This window comes from Nannobrachium achirus (genome assembly GCF_963921795.1).
Source record: "Nannobrachium achirus genome assembly, chromosome: 17".
In the NCBI taxonomy this organism is placed as follows: domain Eukaryota; kingdom Metazoa; phylum Chordata; class Actinopteri; order Myctophiformes; family Myctophidae; genus Nannobrachium; species Nannobrachium achirus.
The window spans coordinates 27,556,375-27,577,820 of record NC_137824.1 but is presented as its reverse complement, the minus strand read 5'-3'; the positions used below and the strand labels follow the sequence as shown (position 1 = coordinate 27,577,820).

Here is a 21,446-nt window from a genome sequence, read left to right as displayed (position 1 = left end):
CCAAGCAGTTGTGAATGAAAACGTAAGCCTGTGCTTTCTTATTGTCCTCACCTCAAAGTATGAAGGAGGTAGAGACTGTGGGATGAGACCTTTTTGCTTTTGGACAGATGCAACATCTCTCGCGTGCTCTCCCGTTTTTCTTTTTGAGACAGAGAGCTACGCACACGCACTCAAATACTGTGTGTGTGTGTGTGTGTGTGTGTGTGTGTGTGTGTGTGTGTGTGTGTGTGTGTGTGTGTGTGTGTGTGTGTGTGTGTGTGTGTGTGTGTGTGTGTGTGTGTGTGTGTGTGTGTGTGTGTGTGTGTGTGTGTGTGTGTGTGTGTGTGTGTGTGTGTGTGTTGCGAGCATCGGCATCCTCAGTCTACAGCTGCCTGTCTAGTTGAACAGTCTTTCGGACTTTAAGTCTCTCTGACTTTAAGGCCATCGGAAAATCACCACGCGCCCCTTTGAGTGCTCACAGGAATACAAGAAGTCCTCAAAAGAATCACAGTACTTTCTTAACCAAATTAAGTCTGTTTTGCTCACCCACCACACTTGCTCACATGCTTGGCCCTCCCACTCGTTGTTCCCTAACCTCCCTCCCCCACGTTCCACCTCTCAATTATTCAGTCTCTCTCTCTCTCCTCTCTATCTCTTAAGACACTTAAGAGGGCGATCTACCAGGCAGCTAGACACTGATTTTACTTTCTTAACGCCTCCAGTGTCTTGCTAACGCTGGCATCGTTAAGGCCGCCGCCACCCTGATGAACATGACACGCTGAAACATTTCCATGACAATGCCCTATCTCCTGGCCAGGACACACACACACACACTGCCCACCCTCCCCCCTCTCTCCTAGTGTAAACAAAATCGAGAATGCATAAGTCCCCTGGAAAGCCCAGCTCCAGCAGCTTGTTGTCTTTGCTTTTGTACATGTATGTGAACTATTGGCCTTGCAAATACATGTTCGCGCAAACTCACGCACACACACAACAAAACTTGCCGCCTGGTGAGAACGTTCCAGCGGAGCGCACAGAGTGTGGGAACGGACGTGCTCAACTAGCCTGCTGCTCCCGGGGGCTCTCAAGGCTCCCATGCTCTCCGAAGACCTCTGCCCTATTCTCTGAGAGTGTACGGATGGACCGAATGTAGGGCTGTCACAATTATTACATAATCGTCTAATCGTGATTATTTGACATTATCGCAATTATTTTGTCATAATCGTCATAATGTTAAAATGTGGAATGTTGAAATGTTGAATGTTGAAAAATGTCAGAAATAGTGGAAATAGCAGATCTGCAAGCTCACAACGTGTCGCGATAGTGAGCTTGTAGATTGGCTATTTCCACTATCAATGTTATTTTTTAAGTACAGGTAGTAAGTTGTCAAATATGTCAGTAATTTCTTTGTATATTTAGGTTATGTGTCATATCTACCATGTACAACTTCAAAGCCTAAAAGCCAAACAGAAATGTAATTATCAACGACAAAAACACAATTAAATCGTTAATCGCCAATTATTTTAGTGACAATTAATCGTCATGTAAAATGTCATATCGTGACAGCCCTAACCAAATGGACCCTTACTGGTCCATTTGGTTCCATTCGTACACTCTCAGAGTTAAATAACACCGAGGAGTTTTATAGTGTATAGAGCTGCATCTATATGTGGCCTCCTAGGGATGAACAAACAGACATTATGTAAAATGTAAGGACATACAAACACATATCTTAACATATCGGCTAAACAGAGTTCTCTACCACATATCATACCAAATAGTCTAAAAAGACCAACCGTTCATATTTTAGTTAATTATGTTAAACACATTTACATAACTCAATAATGTTGACTTTAATCATTGAGATTAATGTTGAGATTGTATCACATATTTTTCCACTCTTATTTCATCTCCAAAGCCTCAGTCACTGAAGTCCCTTTAATCAGTAAAAACAACAAGACAAAATTCCTAACATGTGTTACTCTTACTCACTGTAGTAAAATCCATTTTTAACTCTTTGAGTTGGAATCAAAGGGACCCGTCAGGGTCCAGTTGGAGTCCATTCGGTAAACTGTAATGCTGCCGCTATTGCCTGGTGCTGTTATTGTCTCCACCAGCCAAAGGCTGAGGGAGAGTATGTTTTCCCCTCCGTCCGTCCGTGTGTCCGTCCGTCCGTCCGTGCGTGCGTCCTCGCAGTTTGTGAGCACCTAATCTCAGTCGCCGTTGGCCCGGACGCTGCCAAAGTGAGCACACACACTCCCTGGATGGCAATCTAGAACCTCTGCCCCACATTTTTCAAATCAGCCTCATGGTGGCGCTATAACAGGCCCATTTGTGTGGCCTGGTTGTTACCAGCTAATCTCCGGCGCCGTTGGCCCGATCGCTGCCAAACTGAGCACACACACTCCCTGGATACCAAATCAGAACCTCTGCCCCACATTTTTCAAATCAGCCTCATAAGGCGCTATAACAGGCCGATTTGTGTGGCCTGGTGGAGACCTGTGCTCGGAAGAGCACTGCTTCTAGTTTGTATGTCACATTCATAGTGTATCAGTTTCTTAGTTGTGTTGGCTGTATTTATGTTGTGGTGTTTGTTTTTAGAGGACCAGAATGGAAATGAGCCTTGGGGCTTTATTGTGTTTTTATCCTCAGTGACATTGAGTGTGTTGACATATGGAAGTGCTGATGTGTCCTTCCTTTTTACCACCAAATGAATTCAATCAATCAAACACTTAGACCTTCATGGAATACCTCATATTAGTAGTGGTCCTACCCGACCACAACCACTGCAGTTGTGTTAGTTTGATTAAACTGTATGGTAGTGTGTTAATACAATATAACTAACACTTTAACACTGAGCATTTCACTGTGTTGGAATGTGTCTTGGTGACATTGTTGCAGAGGTCACAATGACAGCTTAAAGTTCCACCCTGCGTGTAAAGACACACGGAACAAGGAGATCAGGAGCTCACCTATTGGTAAAACGATCACCTGGCAGCCATGCGATAGAGCAGTTGGCCAGGGCCCATGTTAGTGGATCTTCTTGGGATGTTCTCACAGCGGCACCCAACAACGCAAACAGAGAAACACGCCGTCATTTATTGAACACACTGAGCTCTGTTGTGACAGGCAGGCGGCTCCAAAGTGGACCTGGCCAGGCCTCAGTCGTAGTGCAGTGACTGTCTGGGTTCTCTCCCGTTTCTCTGCAGGCGGCGGTGCAGAGTGGTGTGTGTGTGTGCGTGCATGTGCACCGAGCCCCACAGAGGTGAATCTCTGGGCACAGAGCTCAACTATTTGGCACTTGTGATGGGGGGAGAAAACCCCTGCCCCCCTTTCTTCTCCTTTGACATCACACGCACACACAGTATGCACGCGCACTCACACTTGCACGCACAGCACATTCACGTGTGCTCTCTAATTAGTCTCATGCACGTCCGTTAGCAGTGGGGAGCAGAGGAGCTGTCACCGTGCACCCAGAATTAGACTGCATGCCGGAACCAGTGGCGCGGTTCCTCTCTTGTTCTATTTATCCCCCTCCACCTTCCTCTCGCTATTTTGCAGTCGACCTGCCTTTTCCCTTTTCTATCTTCTCTCCAACGTTCTTGTTTTGTATTGTGGTCGCTCTCTAGTCTGCTCCACTACCAACTACCGCTCTCCAATTCCCTCTGTTTCTACAAGCCTATTTGGAGATCCCTTCCTCAACCCCTTGCTTTCTGTTTCTTTCATATGCATCTTTCTCTCTCTCTCTCTCTCTATCGGTCTCTCCGTCCCTCTCTGGTCGTAGATTTCAGCTCTGTTCTGTATGAAGCTCATTAGTGTGGTGGTTTGTCACTGGATTTATTAGCACTCAGCAGGCTGTGGTTTGGAGTACCCCATATGTCAGAGTGTGTGTGTGTGTGTGTGTGTGTGACAGAAAGAGACTTGAGTATGTATGTACGCTCGCTCACATACGAACACACCAGACTCAGGTGAGAGTGTGCGTGCGTGCGTGCGTGCGTGCGTGCGTGTGTGTGTGTGTGTGAGAGAGTGAGATATTTCTCAGCTCAGCTCCAGAAATAGCTGTGAACAAACAATGGATACACGTCTCCTCTGGGTGCTCACTCATTTCACAATTCTTCTTTTCTTCCTCGTTGGTGTTTTTTTCTTTTTCTTTTTCTTTTCTTCATGTGACATTGTGGTAGACCCTGTCCTCCGCTGTGGGACAGGGTCTCACTGTCTCAGCCACTGATCATCCTTACCGATAGGGAACCACAAGAGAGAGGGAGTGAGAAAGAAAGGAATGAAATAAAGATGCAGAGGCCTAATTCCACAGATGTGAGATGTGCAATTAGCACAACGGGCAACATCAAAGTAGCATGACTCTGACCTTACTACATCAAAAGCAGAGGAAGGGGATTTTAATTATTCTTTACTTCCTTCACTCGCAGCAGCTTCTCTCAGTGTGGCTCATGCAGGGATGGTTAACGCGACCCAGTAATATGGTGTGTGTGTTTAGAGAGTCCTTGAGTTGACGTATGCATAGGAATAAGTAGGCCTACATGAAATAGAAAGGTTGTTTCTTGAGTTTCTCCCTTCTCTTATCTTTCTTTTTCTTTCTCTCTCTATCTCTCGTTCTCCTTTTATTTATTTATTTCTTTAATTAAAGAGCACGCCGTCTCAGACACCAGGGGAAGTAGCTGACTCAGAAAATAAAGTCTGTTTACCTGCTCTTATCTCTTCAGTTTTCAGAACAAACAAACAAACACGCACACACACACACACACACACACACACACACACACACACACACACACACACACACACAGTGTAGTCATCCTACACACATCCGAGCACATACAGTAACTCTAGTGAGAGCCTGAATGGTGCAGTAGCTAACACGGAGGCACATAGGCTTCCAGAAAGCCTTATGTCCTTCTTTCTTGAACTGTTGAGTAGGGATGGGACGATGAATGTCATATCACGATTTTTGTGATAAAAGAAATCGTGATTTACGATATTATCACGATAATCAAAGTCCATTATCCTGAGGTGGAACATGTGCCAAAAATAGCAGATCTACACGCTCACGTTGTGATGCGTTGTGACGCGTTGTGAGCGTGTAGATCTGCTATTTTTTGGCGAAGACATTTGATAGAATGACATTTGATAGAGAGTGGGGTTGTGGGGGGAGGGGGTGGAACAAGGACATCAAGGACATATAAGAAAATCAGCAGATTAACCTCTGAGACCCTCCGTATTCCCTGTGTAGTGGCAGAGACTTTCGCAGAACACAAATCTACGAGCGAGATGAATCGCCACCAGGGGAAAAGGCAGAACGAGGAGAGAGCGGAGGAAGCGAAGTGGCTACAAACTACAAGAACAGATCAAAGCCCCAGCACTGAAATGGAGCCATAATTAATATAAAGGACTGCCTGGGTTAAAGAATCCAAAGAAAAGCAGCCTTGTTTAAATTAGCCTGTGTGGTGAAATTAGTCCTTGATTATGGCTTAGAGCGCTAGGCCAGTTTTCATCAGCATAGAAAAACAGTTGGATTTGATTTGGCGTGATATTCAAATCTGTTTGCTGTCCAGTTAAACAGAGGGCTGATTTTAAAAGATTTTAAAAAATCGCATCGGTGCGAAGTGAGCGGTGCAAACACGACACACATCATGCATATCTCCTTGTGTGGGCCGTTCTGTCCGTGAGCGGTTTGCATCGCTCAAAAATGATTACACACTATTTGTTGAATGACACCCAGAAGTCAAACAAATGCGTGGATGATAACAGCATGACATACTTTTCTACATTCCTGGTAACATCCTGCAGAACTCTTCATGTAGGACTAATGCGTAGGTTCAAGAGGAAGTTACATCAGATCTTGTGTAACTGGTCCTTAGTGTATTTTAATGCTCTTTAAATAAAGTGCCTGGCAGAACGACAAGCTTTAGTCAATTCCTGTACATTAGACCTGGTATAAAACCCTTTAGTCTGAGGTCTTCGACAAATAATTGTTTGGGACATATTTAGAGCCCTGCGCAGTTATACAGGATATTACAATAATCAAAAAGAGAAAAGACTGCTCTCGTAAATCGCTTAAGGAGACACACTCTCTTTAAAAGGTTTTTTGGCATTACCTTGACCCTGTATGAAAGATGAGTGGGCCTTTTGGTAATCAGCTTTTGTTTGTAATTTGATGTCTCCCATACAGATGCTGTGCCAGCCGGGTAGAGAGATGGCTCTGAGGTGGGAGGTGAAGCTGGTGCTGCTGGCAGCCGTCCTGCTTGCTCTTTGCGGAGCTGCTCCAACTGACATCCTGTACCGCATCCCGGAGGAGCAGCCGCCCAACACCCTCATTGGCAGCCTGGCAGCAGACGAGGGGCTACCTGACTCGGGCCACCTTTACAAGCTCGAGGTGGGCTTGCCGTACCTCCGGGTGGACGGCAAGACGGGAGACATTTACACCACGGAGATCCCCATCGACCGCGAGACACTGAGGGACTGCCGCAACCTGTTTGAGGGCGACAAGTGCTTCCTGGAGTTCGAGGTGTCCATCACAGACATGATCAAGGGCATCGGGACAGGCCCGCGGTTGCTCGAGGGCCGCATCGAAGTGCAAGACATCAATGACAACACGCCACAGTTCGCCTCTCCCATCCTCACCCTGTCCATCCCGGAGAATACCCACATTGGCGCGCTTTTCTCCATCCCCATGGCCAGTGACAAGGACTCTGGGACGAACGGTGTGAACGAGTACTTCCTGAACACGGGGCCTGACGCCAACCAACTCTTCAGCCTGCAGGTCGCCGACGACTCGGGTGATAAACTGCCACAGCTCGTCGTCATGGGCAACCTGGACCGCGAAATAAAGGACTCGTACGACCTGAACATCCGTGTGGTGGATGGAGGCACTCCACAGCGGGCCAGCAGTGCCCTGCTGAGGGTCACTGTCACCGACCAGAATGACAACGCACCAAAGTTTGAGCGCAGCCACTACGAGGCAGAGTTAGCAGAGAACAGTCCTATGGGACACTCATTACTGCAGGTGCGACGCATGTTCACTCACACACACACGCACGCACGCACGCACGCACGCACACACACACACACACTCTCACACTCAGGCACATTATGTACATACTGTACACACACATTGCAGTAGAAATATAACCTTGTCCTATTTACCACTATGTGCTATGGGACCTCTTTTCTTTTTAACCACATAAGCCTATTCTATATATATACGAAGTGCCCTTGAGCAAGACACTGAATCCCAGACCTGCTGTACAGTACTGTACTATGGTCTCTCTGAATGTCATTCATGTGTGAAGGACATCTAAATTGACAACAATCAAAAGATAACGATACCAATTTCCTATCTACTACAATAGACATATAAAATATAATGTTACGATGCTAACTTGTTTGTTGCTCGGGTTTCTCTTTATGGCTCTGTAGTCAAGTCCACTAATTGGAAGCTGTTTAGACTGAGGAAGTGAGGGGACTAGTACCTCAAGAACTAAACACTCCAAGCCTCCCACAGTGCATGACAAACACCCTTGTTTCATTAGGCAACTCATTTTCCCACCAGTCCCTGGGCACTGATCCAAAACAAGGGGGGGTTTAAGGTTAAGGCAACACTGAGATTCAAATAATAATCTCCACTGTCAATTGATTTCCTTTCCTCCCGTGTCACTTTAAACACCAGACGTTACAAAACACAAGTGAATTATTGACAGCTTCCAGAGAATTGCATATTGAATTCCTGAGCGCATGCACAGCCGCTGCTATGATTAGGTGAGCCATTGAGTTGGCAATGTTCCAGGGGCAATTTGAGGCAAGTGTCCAGGCATAAAATTGCTATAAATACTGTTAATCTCTTAGTCAACAAGTTGCCAGTGTGATCGAATTGTTTTCAAAGAGCGTGTCAATCGCCGTCTTCTCCGTTTCTAATCTTCTGTATTAGGAGGCAGATGCGAGCTAATGGCGGAAGAGAAACCGGTCTAATTTGACAACTTAAGCAGGTCACAAGTGTCGATCAAGTAGCCTACAGTCTGCCTTTAAGGTGTCACTATTCAAAATGCATGTCAAGTTAAATGAATTGTCCGTGTTTCAGAAATTGAATCACATTTGGAGCAATAAAACCAATAAGCTCCATGGATAATCTCATGACTCACTCAGATTAAGCCATGCCTGCCTCAAAGGAAGGACGGTCGTGCTTCACTGACTGATATAGTGCTGTGGTGTGTGCAACAATGACTAAAGCCATAAAAAAAACATATTCGTGTTGTGAATAGTGTTCTGACAGATTACAGCCTTTGCACAACATTCTTCTCTGCTGTGGAGTTGAATTCCTGCATGACTTGTTATCTGAATACATCATTTCTCTGACCATATCCACTTGCACCACACCATTGACCGTTACTTTCATTTGAATCGGCCACAACAATAACTGGAACATGAATATTGACACGCATCCATTCATCCATCACTGAGCGGCGTCACAGTCTCACAGGCGTAACTGTTCCAGCGGTGACTTCCAGACACATAAGTTACTGAGTAAATGCACCAGCATGGAGATATCAGCCCCATATGGTCCTTAGTCTGCCGTGGCCTCCTCCCAGCGGGACGTACCCGGGACTTCCCTAGGGAGACGCGCAGGAAGCGTCCGTACAAAATTCTTGAACCACTTTAGCTGTCTCCTTTCCACATAAATGAGCGTCTCTCCCGGGTGACTGACCACCCTATTGACACCCGCTGACACATATTTGTCAAATATATAGTTGTGGAAATTGTGCTGTGTTACAGATAAATTGTGGAGAAACGAAAGATTTGTAGGAACCCTATAATATTACACCATTAAAAGACATGATGATACAGAGTTTCCTGTAAGCACTTCCTATGCACCGAACTGCCTCAATCATTTGTATTGTTAGTAAAAGACAAATTTGTTCCTTTCTGTAAGGCAAAACTCTGTCTCAAATGTCTGTCATTTCTGCCTCTTCCTAATGGGCTTTAGAGGATCAAGTGCTTTAGATAATTAAAGGAACATTAAAACTCACTCATCTGCTCATTAGATGCCAATTTCACAATCACATGTTTGTGTGAGATTGTGCATTTAGATGCATTGCGTGTCACACATGGAAAGAGCTTACACATGAAAAATATGAAGTGTTTTGAAATATATAGTGAACATGAATAACAATGTTAATTTAGTTATTACATTTATTTTTAACCACTTGAACCCTATTTGGAAAAAAAAGATCTCAACTCATCCCGATGCAACACTTTTTTGTCTTTAATGACATGCCCAAAATATTGATGGCAAGGTGAAAACACATTTAGAATACAAGAAATGTTTTAGTTTCTAGTTTCTCATATCCAGATGTCTTTCCCTGAGTGTACCGTAAATTGAAACATACAATTGTTATGTACTTGCAGGTAAGAGCCAATGATGCAGACACCGGCACCAATGGAGAGATTGACTACAGCTTGCACCAGGCCTCTGAAACCGTCCAGAGGCTGCTCCGCATTGACCGTTCAACAGGCATCATCTATGTCAAGGGCTTGGTGGACCGCGAAGATGAAAACTTCCTCAAATTCTTTGTTGTCGCCAGGGACCGTGGCCCTACCTCGAAGACCTCCAAGGTTCTAGTAACTATCCATGTCAAGGACCAGAATGACAATGCACCAGCCATCGAGATCCGTGGCATTGGCTTAGTTACACACCAGGACGGCGTGGCCAACATATCTGAGGACATGCCCATTGGCACGCCAGTGGCGCTGGTGCAGGTCTCGGATCGCGACGAGGGGGAGAATGCAGTAGTCACGTGTGTCGTGGCTGGTGATGTCCCTTTTCAGCTGCGGCCTGCCAGCCCATCGGCAAACGACCGCAAGCGGAAGTACTTCCTGCAGACAACCACCCTGCTGGATTATGAGCTGGTGAAGGATTACCGGATTGAGATCGTCGCTGTAGATTCTGGCAACCCAGCCCTGTCCAGCACCAACTCTCTCAAAGTCCAAGTCACTGACATGAACGACAACACGCCTAGATTTTCTCCAACTATGCTGGAGGTGGACTTTGCAGAGGGAAACCAACCGGGCGATAAGGTCCTGGATGTTGTGGCCAGTGATGCAGACAGCGGCACCAATGCAGAACTTGTTTACAGCATCGTTGAACATGCGGCCACAAAGCTTTTTGAGATTGACTCTAACTCAGGTGAAGTGCGCGTGAAGAACCTCCTGGATCGTGAAGAAACGGAGCGCTACGAGTTCCATGTGGCCGCTGCTGACAAGGGAGTTCCCAGTAAGACGGGCACTGCCACAGTGGTGATCAATGTCCTGGACCGGAATGACAACGATCCCAAATTCATGTTGAGTGGCTACAGCTTTTCTGTCATTGAGAACATGGTTCCACTCAACCCAGTTGGCGTGGTTACCGTCACAGATGCTGATAAAGGCGAGAACGCCCGGGTTCAGCTTTTTGTCGAGCCAGACAACGGCAAGTTTGTTATCCAGAATGGTACCGGCACCATCCTCTCCAGCATCTCCTTCGACCGGGAGAAGGAGAGCACCTACACCTTCCGCCTCAGGGCCGTGGACTCGGGCGATCCGCCCAGATCCTCCTACGTGGGCGTAACCATCAATGTTCTGGATGAGAACGACAATGCCCCATACGTCACCAAGCCGTCCAATTCCACCTACAAATACCTGACGCCTGTCACTGCCCCCGAAACCCAGGTGGAGGTGGTGGAGGCAGAGGACATAGACTCTGGCCCCAACGCTGAGCTGGTCTACAGCATTACCGGTGGCAACCCTTACGATTTGTTCCACATATCACCCAGCAGTGGGGAGATTACGCTGGCTCAGGAATTCACCCGCAAGCACAACGGCCTTCACCGCCTGGTGGTGAAGGTCACTGACAAAGGCAAACCACCTCGCCACACCACCGCCCTGGTCCACATCTTTGTCAACGACACGATCGGCAACGTCACCCTAATCGAGTCGCTGGTGGGCCACAGCCTCTACACCCCCCTGGACAGAGACATTGCAGGTGACCCCAACTACGCCATAGCCCAGCGTAGCAACATCCTCTACGGCAGCCTAGCGGGTATCGCAGGGGTCATCTTGGTCATCGTGGTTGTCGTGGTCATCCGACATCGCCTGCAAAAAGATACCAAGAGTGGTTACCAGGCTGGGAAGAAGGAGAGCAAGGACTTGTATGCGCCCAAACAAGGGCCCAAAAATGGCAAGGGGAAAAAAAGCAAGAAGGGAAAAGCTCCCAAACCTGCCAAGCCTCTGGAGGAGGAGGACGAAGAGGCCAGCCTGCAGAAGGGCCTCAAGTTCAACCTCATCAATGACAATGTCAATGACAGCCCCCGAATCCACCTCCCCCTGAATTACCCCCCAGGAAGCCCTGACCTCGGCAGACACTATCGTTCCAACTCCCCCCTGCCCTCCATCCAGCTGCAGCCTCAGTCCCCCTCGGCCTCCAAGAAGCACCAAGCTGTGCAGGACCTGCCCGCCACCAACACCTTTGTGGGCACGGGCGACAACAACTCGACAGGCTCAGCCTCAGACCAATATTCGGATTACAGCTACAAGGCCAACCCGCCGAAATACAGCAGCAACAAACAGGTAGGCGACTACTTTGTAAACACTGCAGGGTACGACAGGAACATCATGTGGACCAACAGGGTGTGGTAATCACCAGAGACTTGATTGTTACACCAGATGTACGTACCACTACCAAAGCTGCACTGATTGCTTTTTCTTCTTCTTTTTGCGTGGGTTATGTGACACAGCACATCCCCACGGGTGTCACAATTCACAACCACAGGTTGGCCTATCTCCAGTTTAAATTTGACCACTTTGTTTCTGTTGATATTTCCTTTTTTTTATGTTTTTTATAATGGACCTACCGCAAAATCATATGAAGGGTGAACACAAATTTCTGTTTTATTTTATTTATGTTTAACATTTTTGACACTTGGTTGAATGAAGGAAGTTATGTTTTTTCGTTTTTATGAAAGAAAAAAAAGGACACTTTTTCTTGGTTGAGTTTACAGCCTCACATCTTCATTAAGCCTGAATGTGTTGTGTGGAGCTGACATGGGATTTATCCGCCTCCTAAGAACTTGTTGAGCGTGACAAAGAACAAATGTGAATTCCTTAGACGTTATTATTGTATCTTGGCTACCTTTGGCTGGGAAAAGACTGGCTAAATGGCACTTTGGAGTGTTTTCACTGAGTTAAAACAATTTAAGTTAATTTCAGCTTTAGAGAGCCAAAGAGTGGAGGGAGAAGAAAAGAGAAAATAAAATTAAAAAGAAAAAAAAAAGAAGATTAAGAAAAAGCCCAACCTATTCCGGCAGTTTCTAAACACCCCTCCTCAATACCGACAGGTCGGTTGAAAAATGACTTAATTATGCTGTCTTCATTTGCCAGAGCTTAAGTCAATTGTTTGCACAGATTAATGGCAGGTAATTCCAGAGTCCCCCGTTTCGCTTATACACAGAGTGCCTTGCTGTATTTAATGTACATACATGGGGGTCGTCAAGGGTGTGCTCATAATGAGCTTTCCATGTCGGTACCACGGAATTGCAAATTTATGAGTTATGGACTCAAGCCCCTGGCGAGCTGTGAATGATGTCACATGCACTGTGTAGTGAGAGCCTCTAGGAAAGACGAGCGAGCGAGGTTGATTGCATTCTGCAACAACGCCAGCGTGTAGAATGCCCCCCCAAAAAAAGAATTGCTTTGTCTTTTTGTTTGACATGTGTCTGTGATTTATGAGACAATCATTTGCGAGATAACGTGATATGCAAGGTGTAAATATGTGAATAACAATATTGTTTTGCTATTGTGTTGCTTTTACTTTTCCCATCATGTATGTTTGTTCTATCACAACATCTTTCCTATGTGCTTTATTCAGTGCATCATGGGTTATGAATAGAAATGGGCTATCTTGTTCAACATCGAAATATAACGAGAGCGAGAAACGAGATTTCATATTCTTTATCATACTTTATTTGAACCTGCTAATGAGGTCAGTTTATTTTGTGTGCGTTTAATCTGCCACACGGCAAACTTGACTGTCTTCCAACATTCCGCATTGAACTATTATACCACATGGCCTCTATATGGTTAATATTTAGCTTGTTGAAGCCCGCTACAGTATGCTTAATGACCAAAGGTCATTTAGAATGCTCTCCAGTTGCTATGCTTCACTGACTGGGTGCCGTGTGGGTGATGTTCCATCTGTTAGTTCTACTGGATTTAAAGCTGCAGTGACCCAATCCCAATTTATTTTGACAGCATACTGCCTTATACTTCTGTTCTGATTTCTGTTTGATCCATTTTTGCAAGTTCATGTACTGGGAAAGAAATGTACATTTTTATAGTGAAAGCCAATTTTACTTCAATAAAAATGTTGTTTACAATGTTAAAATCACTCTTTCTGAATTCAATGGGCATTGGGCATTGGGATTGGTCAAATGGGAAGTATAAAGTCTTCACATAGGAGAAGAACACTTGAGGTACAGTATTCCATTTTCATTATCATCCTGTCTATTAACTTCTAACTCGCCAGATTAACACCAAAACTCAACACAACTAAAATGGCACAACTGATGACTAACCGCAACCAAAAACAGGACTCAGTTTATCATCTACATGTGACTAACAACACTTTAAAGCTTGACCTAAAGCTGTCTCCCTTAGTTGCACATAAATATAACTTTTCTTTTAAATGCTTTCTTATATACCCCTACCACCTGAAATATATAATATCTACAATAACTGAGTCAGCCCCAAAAATGCCCAAACCTTGCTTTTCCTTCACTGTGTGCTTAAGGGTTCATCACTTTGGGACGCATTTTCCTAGTTACCCTACCCTTATGTCATTGTATTCACATATTTCAATATTTATACTTCTGTTTTAGCCTGATCACATTTACAGCTGCATGGAGTGGTGATTCCAGTAAGAGTCCATGTAAAACTGAACACTCAAAGAAAGTGACAACATTTGTACCCGCCTAACCCATCAGCATATTGGTATAACAAGTACAAAAATATAGCCCTGGTTAAAGGAAATGTAATAAGAATAACATACATTATGCTTTGAGGGAATGTTTCAACAACCCATACACCTGGACTCAGGCAAATCATCTCTTTTTTTTTACCCCAAATGGAACTCAATCACTCCACCTCTCCTGCCTGTGGGCACGCCTGTGTGACTTGGTGACATCTGGCTTTGTGAGCGACTGGGATGTTGTTTCATGTCAAACAACGGAGGAAGAAAACATTGTCACATTCCAACCGCCTGGTTCCCTCGACAAGTCCTGACAGCTTCCATAACGGATAGAACTAGATAGAAAAAACAAATGATGCCAAAATAAAGGGGGAGGGGGGCAGGCGGGGAGCAGGCACTTGAAGCCAGGAGTGTCATACCGGTCCGGTATGTTGGGAGTGGATGGTAGAGAAGGTGACGAGGACAGGGAGGAGAGCGAGGTAGAGGGTGTGTTGAATGAGACACCTTCATTAAGATTGGCTGATATGTCTGCTGAATGCCAACTTAGAGTTCATGTTTTTATTCAACATTTTAGTTTCTGCACTTAACCAGATTGCCTTGAAATGAGAGCAGTGGTAGAATAAACATTGCATTTTAGCAGGATAATATTTTCCAGCGAGACCTGGAGTGAGTGCCGCGCTAGAATAAACCTTAAATTGCTAAAATGGCCAATGTAAAAAATCGATCGTCCTGATCACATACCTTCATGAAAAATTGAAACCTCGTGTTTTTCGACCTCTCCCTTCCTCCCAGATTGTTGCACTCAGAACTAGCAGACACAGCCACATGAAAACGGCAACAAAAACACTAAAACATCACATTAAAAATCCTCCTGCGTCCCGTCTGCCGAAGCACTGACCAACTCAGCCTGCAGCTTGGCTCCGTCTCCATGGAGATGAACTGACCTGTGTGTGTGTGTGTGTGTGTGTGTCTGTGTGTGTCTGTGCGTGTGTGTGTGTGTACTCACGGCGCCAACGGTGCAGGTGGAGGGTGATACAGAGATGAGCATAAGGTTGGGCGGTGGGGATCGAGGTGGTGGGGGCACCCAGGGTCACAGAAAGAGCACGAGAGAATGAATGACAGAGAATATCGCCGCTGTCGGGCAGAAACCTCATATCTCCAAGTTTCGAATTTGTATGTTTATTTTGTAAAGTAAAGCCCTGCTTCATCATACAAAACTAGTGAAAATAGTGTGTGCTTGTACATTGGCTATTCTCACTAGTTTAAATCATTTTTAAAATGATAAATACAAAACGAACGGTTTTGGACATGCAAGGTTTCTACCCGACGACGATGATATGTGAGGAGAGAGAGAGAGAGGCCGAATGTGATTGAGAGGGTGTTAGGTCTTTGTTGTGCTGGCCATAAGCAGCAGACATTCAACGTGTTGCGTCTCATCTGAGCCTCGCAGCGAGCGATATACTCAACATCACCTCATCTCCCATCCAACCCCACCTAATTCCCAATGAGCAGCAGAATACTGTACCTCTAGTGTTTGTGATTCCCCCTCAGCACTCTGCCCTTTGAAAGAAGAAAATAGGGGTGGGTGGGTGAGTGTGTGTGTGTACTTGTATTATTATACTAGGGATGGGACTATAATCGTTATCGTTTATCAAGATAAAAACACTCAAAATAATCGTATCGTGGAGATTTAAATGTATCGTGAAATGATCCTCCGTCATGCACCGGGACTCAATTCACCTTTTATTTGGCGAGCTGCATATCCGGTACCATTTAAACCCCCTATAAATTGGTAAAACGGACCTGGAAATGACGTCCTTGGTACTTTTTTTCACTCTCTACAAATCCCTTTCCCAAAAGTAGCTGATCTACAAGCTCACAACGCGTCGCAAAATGTTCCGCCCCAGGATAATAGATGAATATTTTGATTATCGCGATAATATCACAAATTGCAATTTCGTTGTTCACAATAATTGTGACATGACATTTTCATATTGTCCTTTTCCCATGTTATAGTTGTTAGGACCAACAAGTATAGTCGAATTTGAGAAATGGACATAGTAACCATTTTCCTGGTACTCGTAAAATATATATATATCATCAAAGATTTGGGGAGTTAAGTCTTACAAATAGGAAAAACGTCAGTTTGGGATTAGGATTACACGCTTGGACGTGAGGTTTAGGGGTTAGAGGTTAGGTAGGGTAGCAGGTCTACAAGCTCACAACGTGTCATGCTGCGACACATGAGCTTATAGATGTGCTATTTTCAGCTTTAGCTTTAGGATCAAAACAATTTAAAATATGAATGCCACTAGTATAGTAATACAAGTGCGTGTGTGTGTGTGTGAGAGAGAGAGATGATAATAATGATAATATCTCAAATGTATAACTAGCACTTTTCTAAGTACCCATAGGGAAGAGGAGAAAAAAAAGAAGTTACACTTTATTAAGAAAACACAAAGAAAAGGCTAAGACACACGTGTCTGTACTCAAAGAAGGCACTGCAGCCTTAAACCAGTGTGGGTCTGCGGTTGTGTGTGTGGCCGACCATGCATTTCAATGCTTACTGTGGTGTGTGTCTGTGTGGGGGCGTGTGTATTTATATATGTATGTATGCACTGGGTTTGGCTATGCACTCAGCTGCAGTGTTTGTTTAGGCAAAACGCACTGACGTCCCCTTCTCACTCGCTTGTCTTTTGGCTTCCTGCTCAGTGTTTGCTCGCCTGACCTTTCTTTCCATCAGACTCTGTCCTGCCCTGTCATTCAGGGACGTGCTGGCCATTGGGAAAAGCGGGAAAACTCCCGAACGGCCAGTTCATTCCATTAGGAAAAAAATTAAAATAAAATGTCGGCCTTCATTCCATTTTGGGGACTGGGCGGCCAACAAAGTAAATAGTCATTGTCGGGCAGAAACCTTGTATCTACAAGTTTCAAATTTGTAAATTCTTTCGCAAAGCAAAGCCCTGCTTCATCATACAAGGCCGTTGCACAAAAGTAGTGAAAACAGCAGATCTACAAGCACATGCGAGGCGTTGTCTGCTTGTAGATCGGCTGTTTTCACTAGTTTAAATCATTTTTAAAATGATAAATACAAAAACGGTTTTGGACATACAAGGTTTCCACCCGACAACGACGAAATATAACTCATGTAATTGGCCCACTGGCTTGTCACTTGTCATGATCTGAAATGGCACATCTTTGAGTAGCAGCAGCGCTATAGAGAGAGATCTCTCTCTATAGCACGCAATGAGGGCCTCTCCAACTCTTTTTCCCGGGCTGAATCAGGGGCCCAGCCCGTCCCTGTTCACACTGTCACTGTCTCTGCCTCTCTTCTCTGGGTTCATTATGCAGATGAGTTGATTAGCAGATGATATGATGAGACTGTCTGTGCTGACCTGAATACCTTCGTTATCTTTGTATGCCGACTGTTAGCCAGCCTCAGCTAACTACACCCCTTTTCATAAACACTTCACTCCTGCTCAAACAGCAAGCCTAGCATGACGTAAGTTCTCGCACTCAGCATGTGACCGGACACACCCATAGGTTTCTGGGTGTTTCCAGTCATGCACTTTCAGCAGGGCGAGAAGAAAGAAACCTGGGCGCACAAAAAAACACAGAACGTATGCATAATTCATATACAGTTGTCAGTGACATTACTGGACTAATTGGAATCAAAAGGCAGCTCATTTTATGCAACCAAATCTCTGCTAATGGGGTTTATCTCTCCCTTTTACAATTTAGGTATTTAGCAGAAGCTCTTATCCGGAGCAACTTACAAAGTGCAAGAACGGAGTAGGCTAAGTGGCATGAACTCAACAAACAACCGGGTAAATGAGGGTAAATGGCAAAGAAAAGAATTAAGAGCTACAAAGTCTGTCTAAACTCTAAACAACATGATGGATAGATACGTAGAAAGACACAGACAGACATTGACCCTGTGAGGATTTGCATCTATGAATTGGCAAACTTCAGGGCCTATGTCTATGCAAATAACGTGCATAGCATATACAGTATGTGAACCATTAACCAACACGTGCATTGGCATGGTATAACTCAGTGGTTCTCAAACATTTTCATGTAAAGGACCCCCAAATTAATATACAGTATATTTGGCCACAGACCCTCATCCAAAAATATTTTGTGCCACGGACCCCATAAGAGATTTGTCAAGATTTTAAAAAGCAGATCTACAAGCTGAACGTGTCACGATGCCACAGGTTGTGAGCTTGGAAGATCTGCTGTTTTCATATAGCCCAAATATAAAATAGAGCTTAGATGTTTAAACAGTTCCTCATTTTGCTGGTGACCAAGCCCCACTTTGAGAACCATTGGTATAACTAGCAACTATCAAAGTAAGCAACAAGAAGAGATAAAACTATTAAGGAGTGCTAGGGAATGAGTCTAAAGAGATGAGTTTTAAGACCCACAGCTTTTGGAGCCAAGAGAGCGAAGAATCTGGGATGCTTGGAGTGTTGGCCAAAGTGTTGTAGGGAAGGGAGGGACATGATCTTGAGTGTAGGGTAGATGAAAGCGGGTTTAGCCTTGTAGGCCATCACACATGTTTTTAATTGGATGCAGGAAGTAGCCAGAAGCCAGTGAGGGGTGTGCAGGAGGGTGGAGATGTGGGGATGTTGCAATAGTGGCTGGGATAAGGAGCTGGGCAGACTCCTGGTGAGAGATCCTGGTGATCCTCCAGATGTTGTACAGTTCACACCTACCTGATTGAGTAAACGACCATGTCATTAATTGGTAATCAATACTCATGCATTGGGTAACCAATCGCTGAATTGAAGGACAGCCATTGCCAACTGTCCAGGACCACTCCTGGGACAATCTCTCGAGACAAGAGTCAATGACCGCCCACTTGTCCCTTTTTCACAGAAAAGGGACAAGTGGGCGGTCCCTTTTCGTGACGATGGCTGGCCAGACTGCTCCTGGGATTTTTCCACACTAAATGGGGTTGATGAATATGTAAATGTCCTGCAGGAGGCAAGACTTTCCAGGGAGGGAAGAGAAGAAGCTCAGACTTGTTTGCTTTAAGCTTCTGGTTGTGGTTTGGAAGACATGCACTGTGAGATGTCAGCCAAGCATGCAGTGATGCACTATTCAACCTGTGTGGTAGACAGGAGAACAACAGATGAGTGGCGTACGCATAACAGTGATAGGAGAGCATGTAAGCAGAGCTGACAAAGATGATATTGCGAGAAATGTGTGGCCATGTTTGAAACCTGACTGGGTGGCATCCAAAAGGCTGAGACAGATGGAGAAAGAGCTGAAGATAAACTACACGTTTGATGCTGGATTGACACAGGATCGATACTGGGGGTCTGTAATTCTTGACATTGGAGTCAGTTCTGTTTCTTGAGGAGGAGAGTTAACTCTGGCCGACTTGAAGGCAGATGGGCTGCAGCCTGAGGTTGTAGATGTGTTGGTGATGGTGGTTATGAAGGGAAGTAGGTCAGGGGCAATGGTCTGGAAGATGGAGGAGGGGGGGACAGGTGGTCGTCTGGTGGATGACAGCAGCTTCAGGATCTCATCTGGAGATAGAGGAGAGAAAGAAGGGGGAAATCTCGTTCTTTCGAACGACCGTCATTTCGACAAAGGAGCGATAGAGACTCACCCCACGGAGGTTAGGGTTAGGTAAGGGTTAGGTTTGGGTGTGGAAAAGTTGACACATAGAGAAAGCGAAACACTCCCAGAAAGAAGGCTGGCAGGATATGTTAGATTAGATGAGTCAGTTGTTTGGTTAGCGGGAAGAAGGGACAAAGAGCTTCTGTTATTATCAATCTTATCTATAGGTGCGAAAGCTTCGGCTGTGGAGGAAGGAGGAGAGGAGCTTCCGTGGGTTAGAGGACTGAAAGTGCAATAGAAAGACTTGGCAGTGGATAATGAGAGGGAGAAGAGAGAGAGTGAAAGTGGGAGAGGTCATTTAATTGGCCATTTTTGCATGAGAGAGAAAAGGAAGACGCCAGGTTCCGTTAATTGAGCTGTGACATTTTGAGCTTGGGTAGGTTTAGGTGGGAGAGAGGAGAGCGATGGAGAATGTTAAAAAAGTGGTGATCAGAGACCAGTAACAGAGAGGTTAGAGGGGGAGCAGAACACTTGGTCCGACACTGTATCCTTATCTCAAAGCAGATAAGGAGAGGTTGAACGAGGACAGAAGTTAAGTAACGTGAAGATGCATGTCCTGGTAGAGAGGAGTGCCATCTTCTGGGAACAAGCTGGTGAGAGTGTCCATTTCTTAAAGGAAATCCCCAAGTGGGCCTTGGGGGGGCAATGATGAAAAGAGGGACAGTGTATGTATGTAACTGAGACCGCATAAAACTGGATGTGGAAAGTGAAAGACGAGAACCCCTAGCGGTTCTATTTTAATTTGGGTGATACAGTGATGGGATGAGAATCATTACCCCGCAACTGATGCTGTCTCTCCACACCTGTGAGCAAGGCGTAGACTGCCAACATCCTTTTTGTCTGCATTCCACAGAAAATTACATCTTTCAGCATGAGTGTGTGTGCGTGCGTGCGTGCGTGCGTGCGTGCGTGCTTGCGTGCGCGCGCGTGTGTGTGTGTGGGGGGGGGGGCCTAGTTATCTGCCATTATGTTTTCTGCCAGGCAAATATTCCCTCTGACCCAGGGTCCTGCTATTTTGGTGCCGGTATACCGTCAGTGACCGCTGCCACCATTAGTCAAGTTCACAAGAGCCAATCACAGTGATCAGAGTGTATGGAGAAGGGGGAGAGCGAGGCCTTATTTTACAGATATTGATAGACAGATGACTACAGCTGTGTCTCTCTGAACAGGGGAGCTGTCTAAACTCTGAACATGGTTCTGATTAACAGTGGCGTGTTTGACTTTACAATGCCGGCCTAGAATCTTCGTCAAAGAAACTAGGGCATGTAACTGTCGTTGCGTCGACTGTAGAGCCATATGGTCTTCTTCCATGGGGAGCGAGGCTCTCTCTCACTTCTGCTTGCCATGTAAGTGTCACCTTCTTGTAGACGCTCCCACATAAGAACTTAACTGCCTGCGATGTTGCTGCCAGCTGCACGTGCACAATAAACACCCTCGAAACCTGATCACTCTCCTCGCCTCACCTACAGTTATAATCCCAACAGATATGAAAGTGTTTAGTTTGTGCTAATACAGGGCTTATCGCAGCTAGTTGTTATATGTGACATCATGGTCTACCGCAGGTTTTTTTTTGGTAAAGCAAAGCCCTGCTTCATCATACAAGACTGTTGCACAAAACTAGTGAAAACAGCCGATCTACAAGCACACATGTGTGCTTGTAGATCTGCTGTTTTCACTAGTTTAGTTAATTTTATAGATGATAAATACAAAACGAACGGTTTTGGACATACAAGGTTTCCACCCGACAACAACGATATGCTATAAATATAAGGTGCTGGGAGTGAAAATTATAATGTAGGGGTGCCTCGGATTACAAAAATATTTATGG

The 21,446-nt window shown here is 45.2% G+C and overlaps 1 protein-coding gene across 3 annotated transcripts in view; it reads left to right on the top strand.

The window, feature by feature from the left end:
* pcdh1b (protocadherin 1b) overlaps positions 1 to 21,446 on the top strand; it is a 322,356-nt gene that overhangs the window by 9,808 nt on the left and 291,102 nt on the right. For all 3 annotated transcript variants that reach the window (XM_080745678.1, XM_080745677.1, XM_080745679.1), the window contains exons 2-3: positions 6,167 to 7,000; positions 9,397 to 11,592. In XM_080745678.1, the coding sequence (XP_080601804.1) occupies positions 6,167 to 7,000; positions 9,397 to 11,592 (3,030 nt within the window). The remainder of the gene's footprint in view (positions 1 to 6,166; positions 7,001 to 9,396; positions 11,593 to 21,446) is intronic.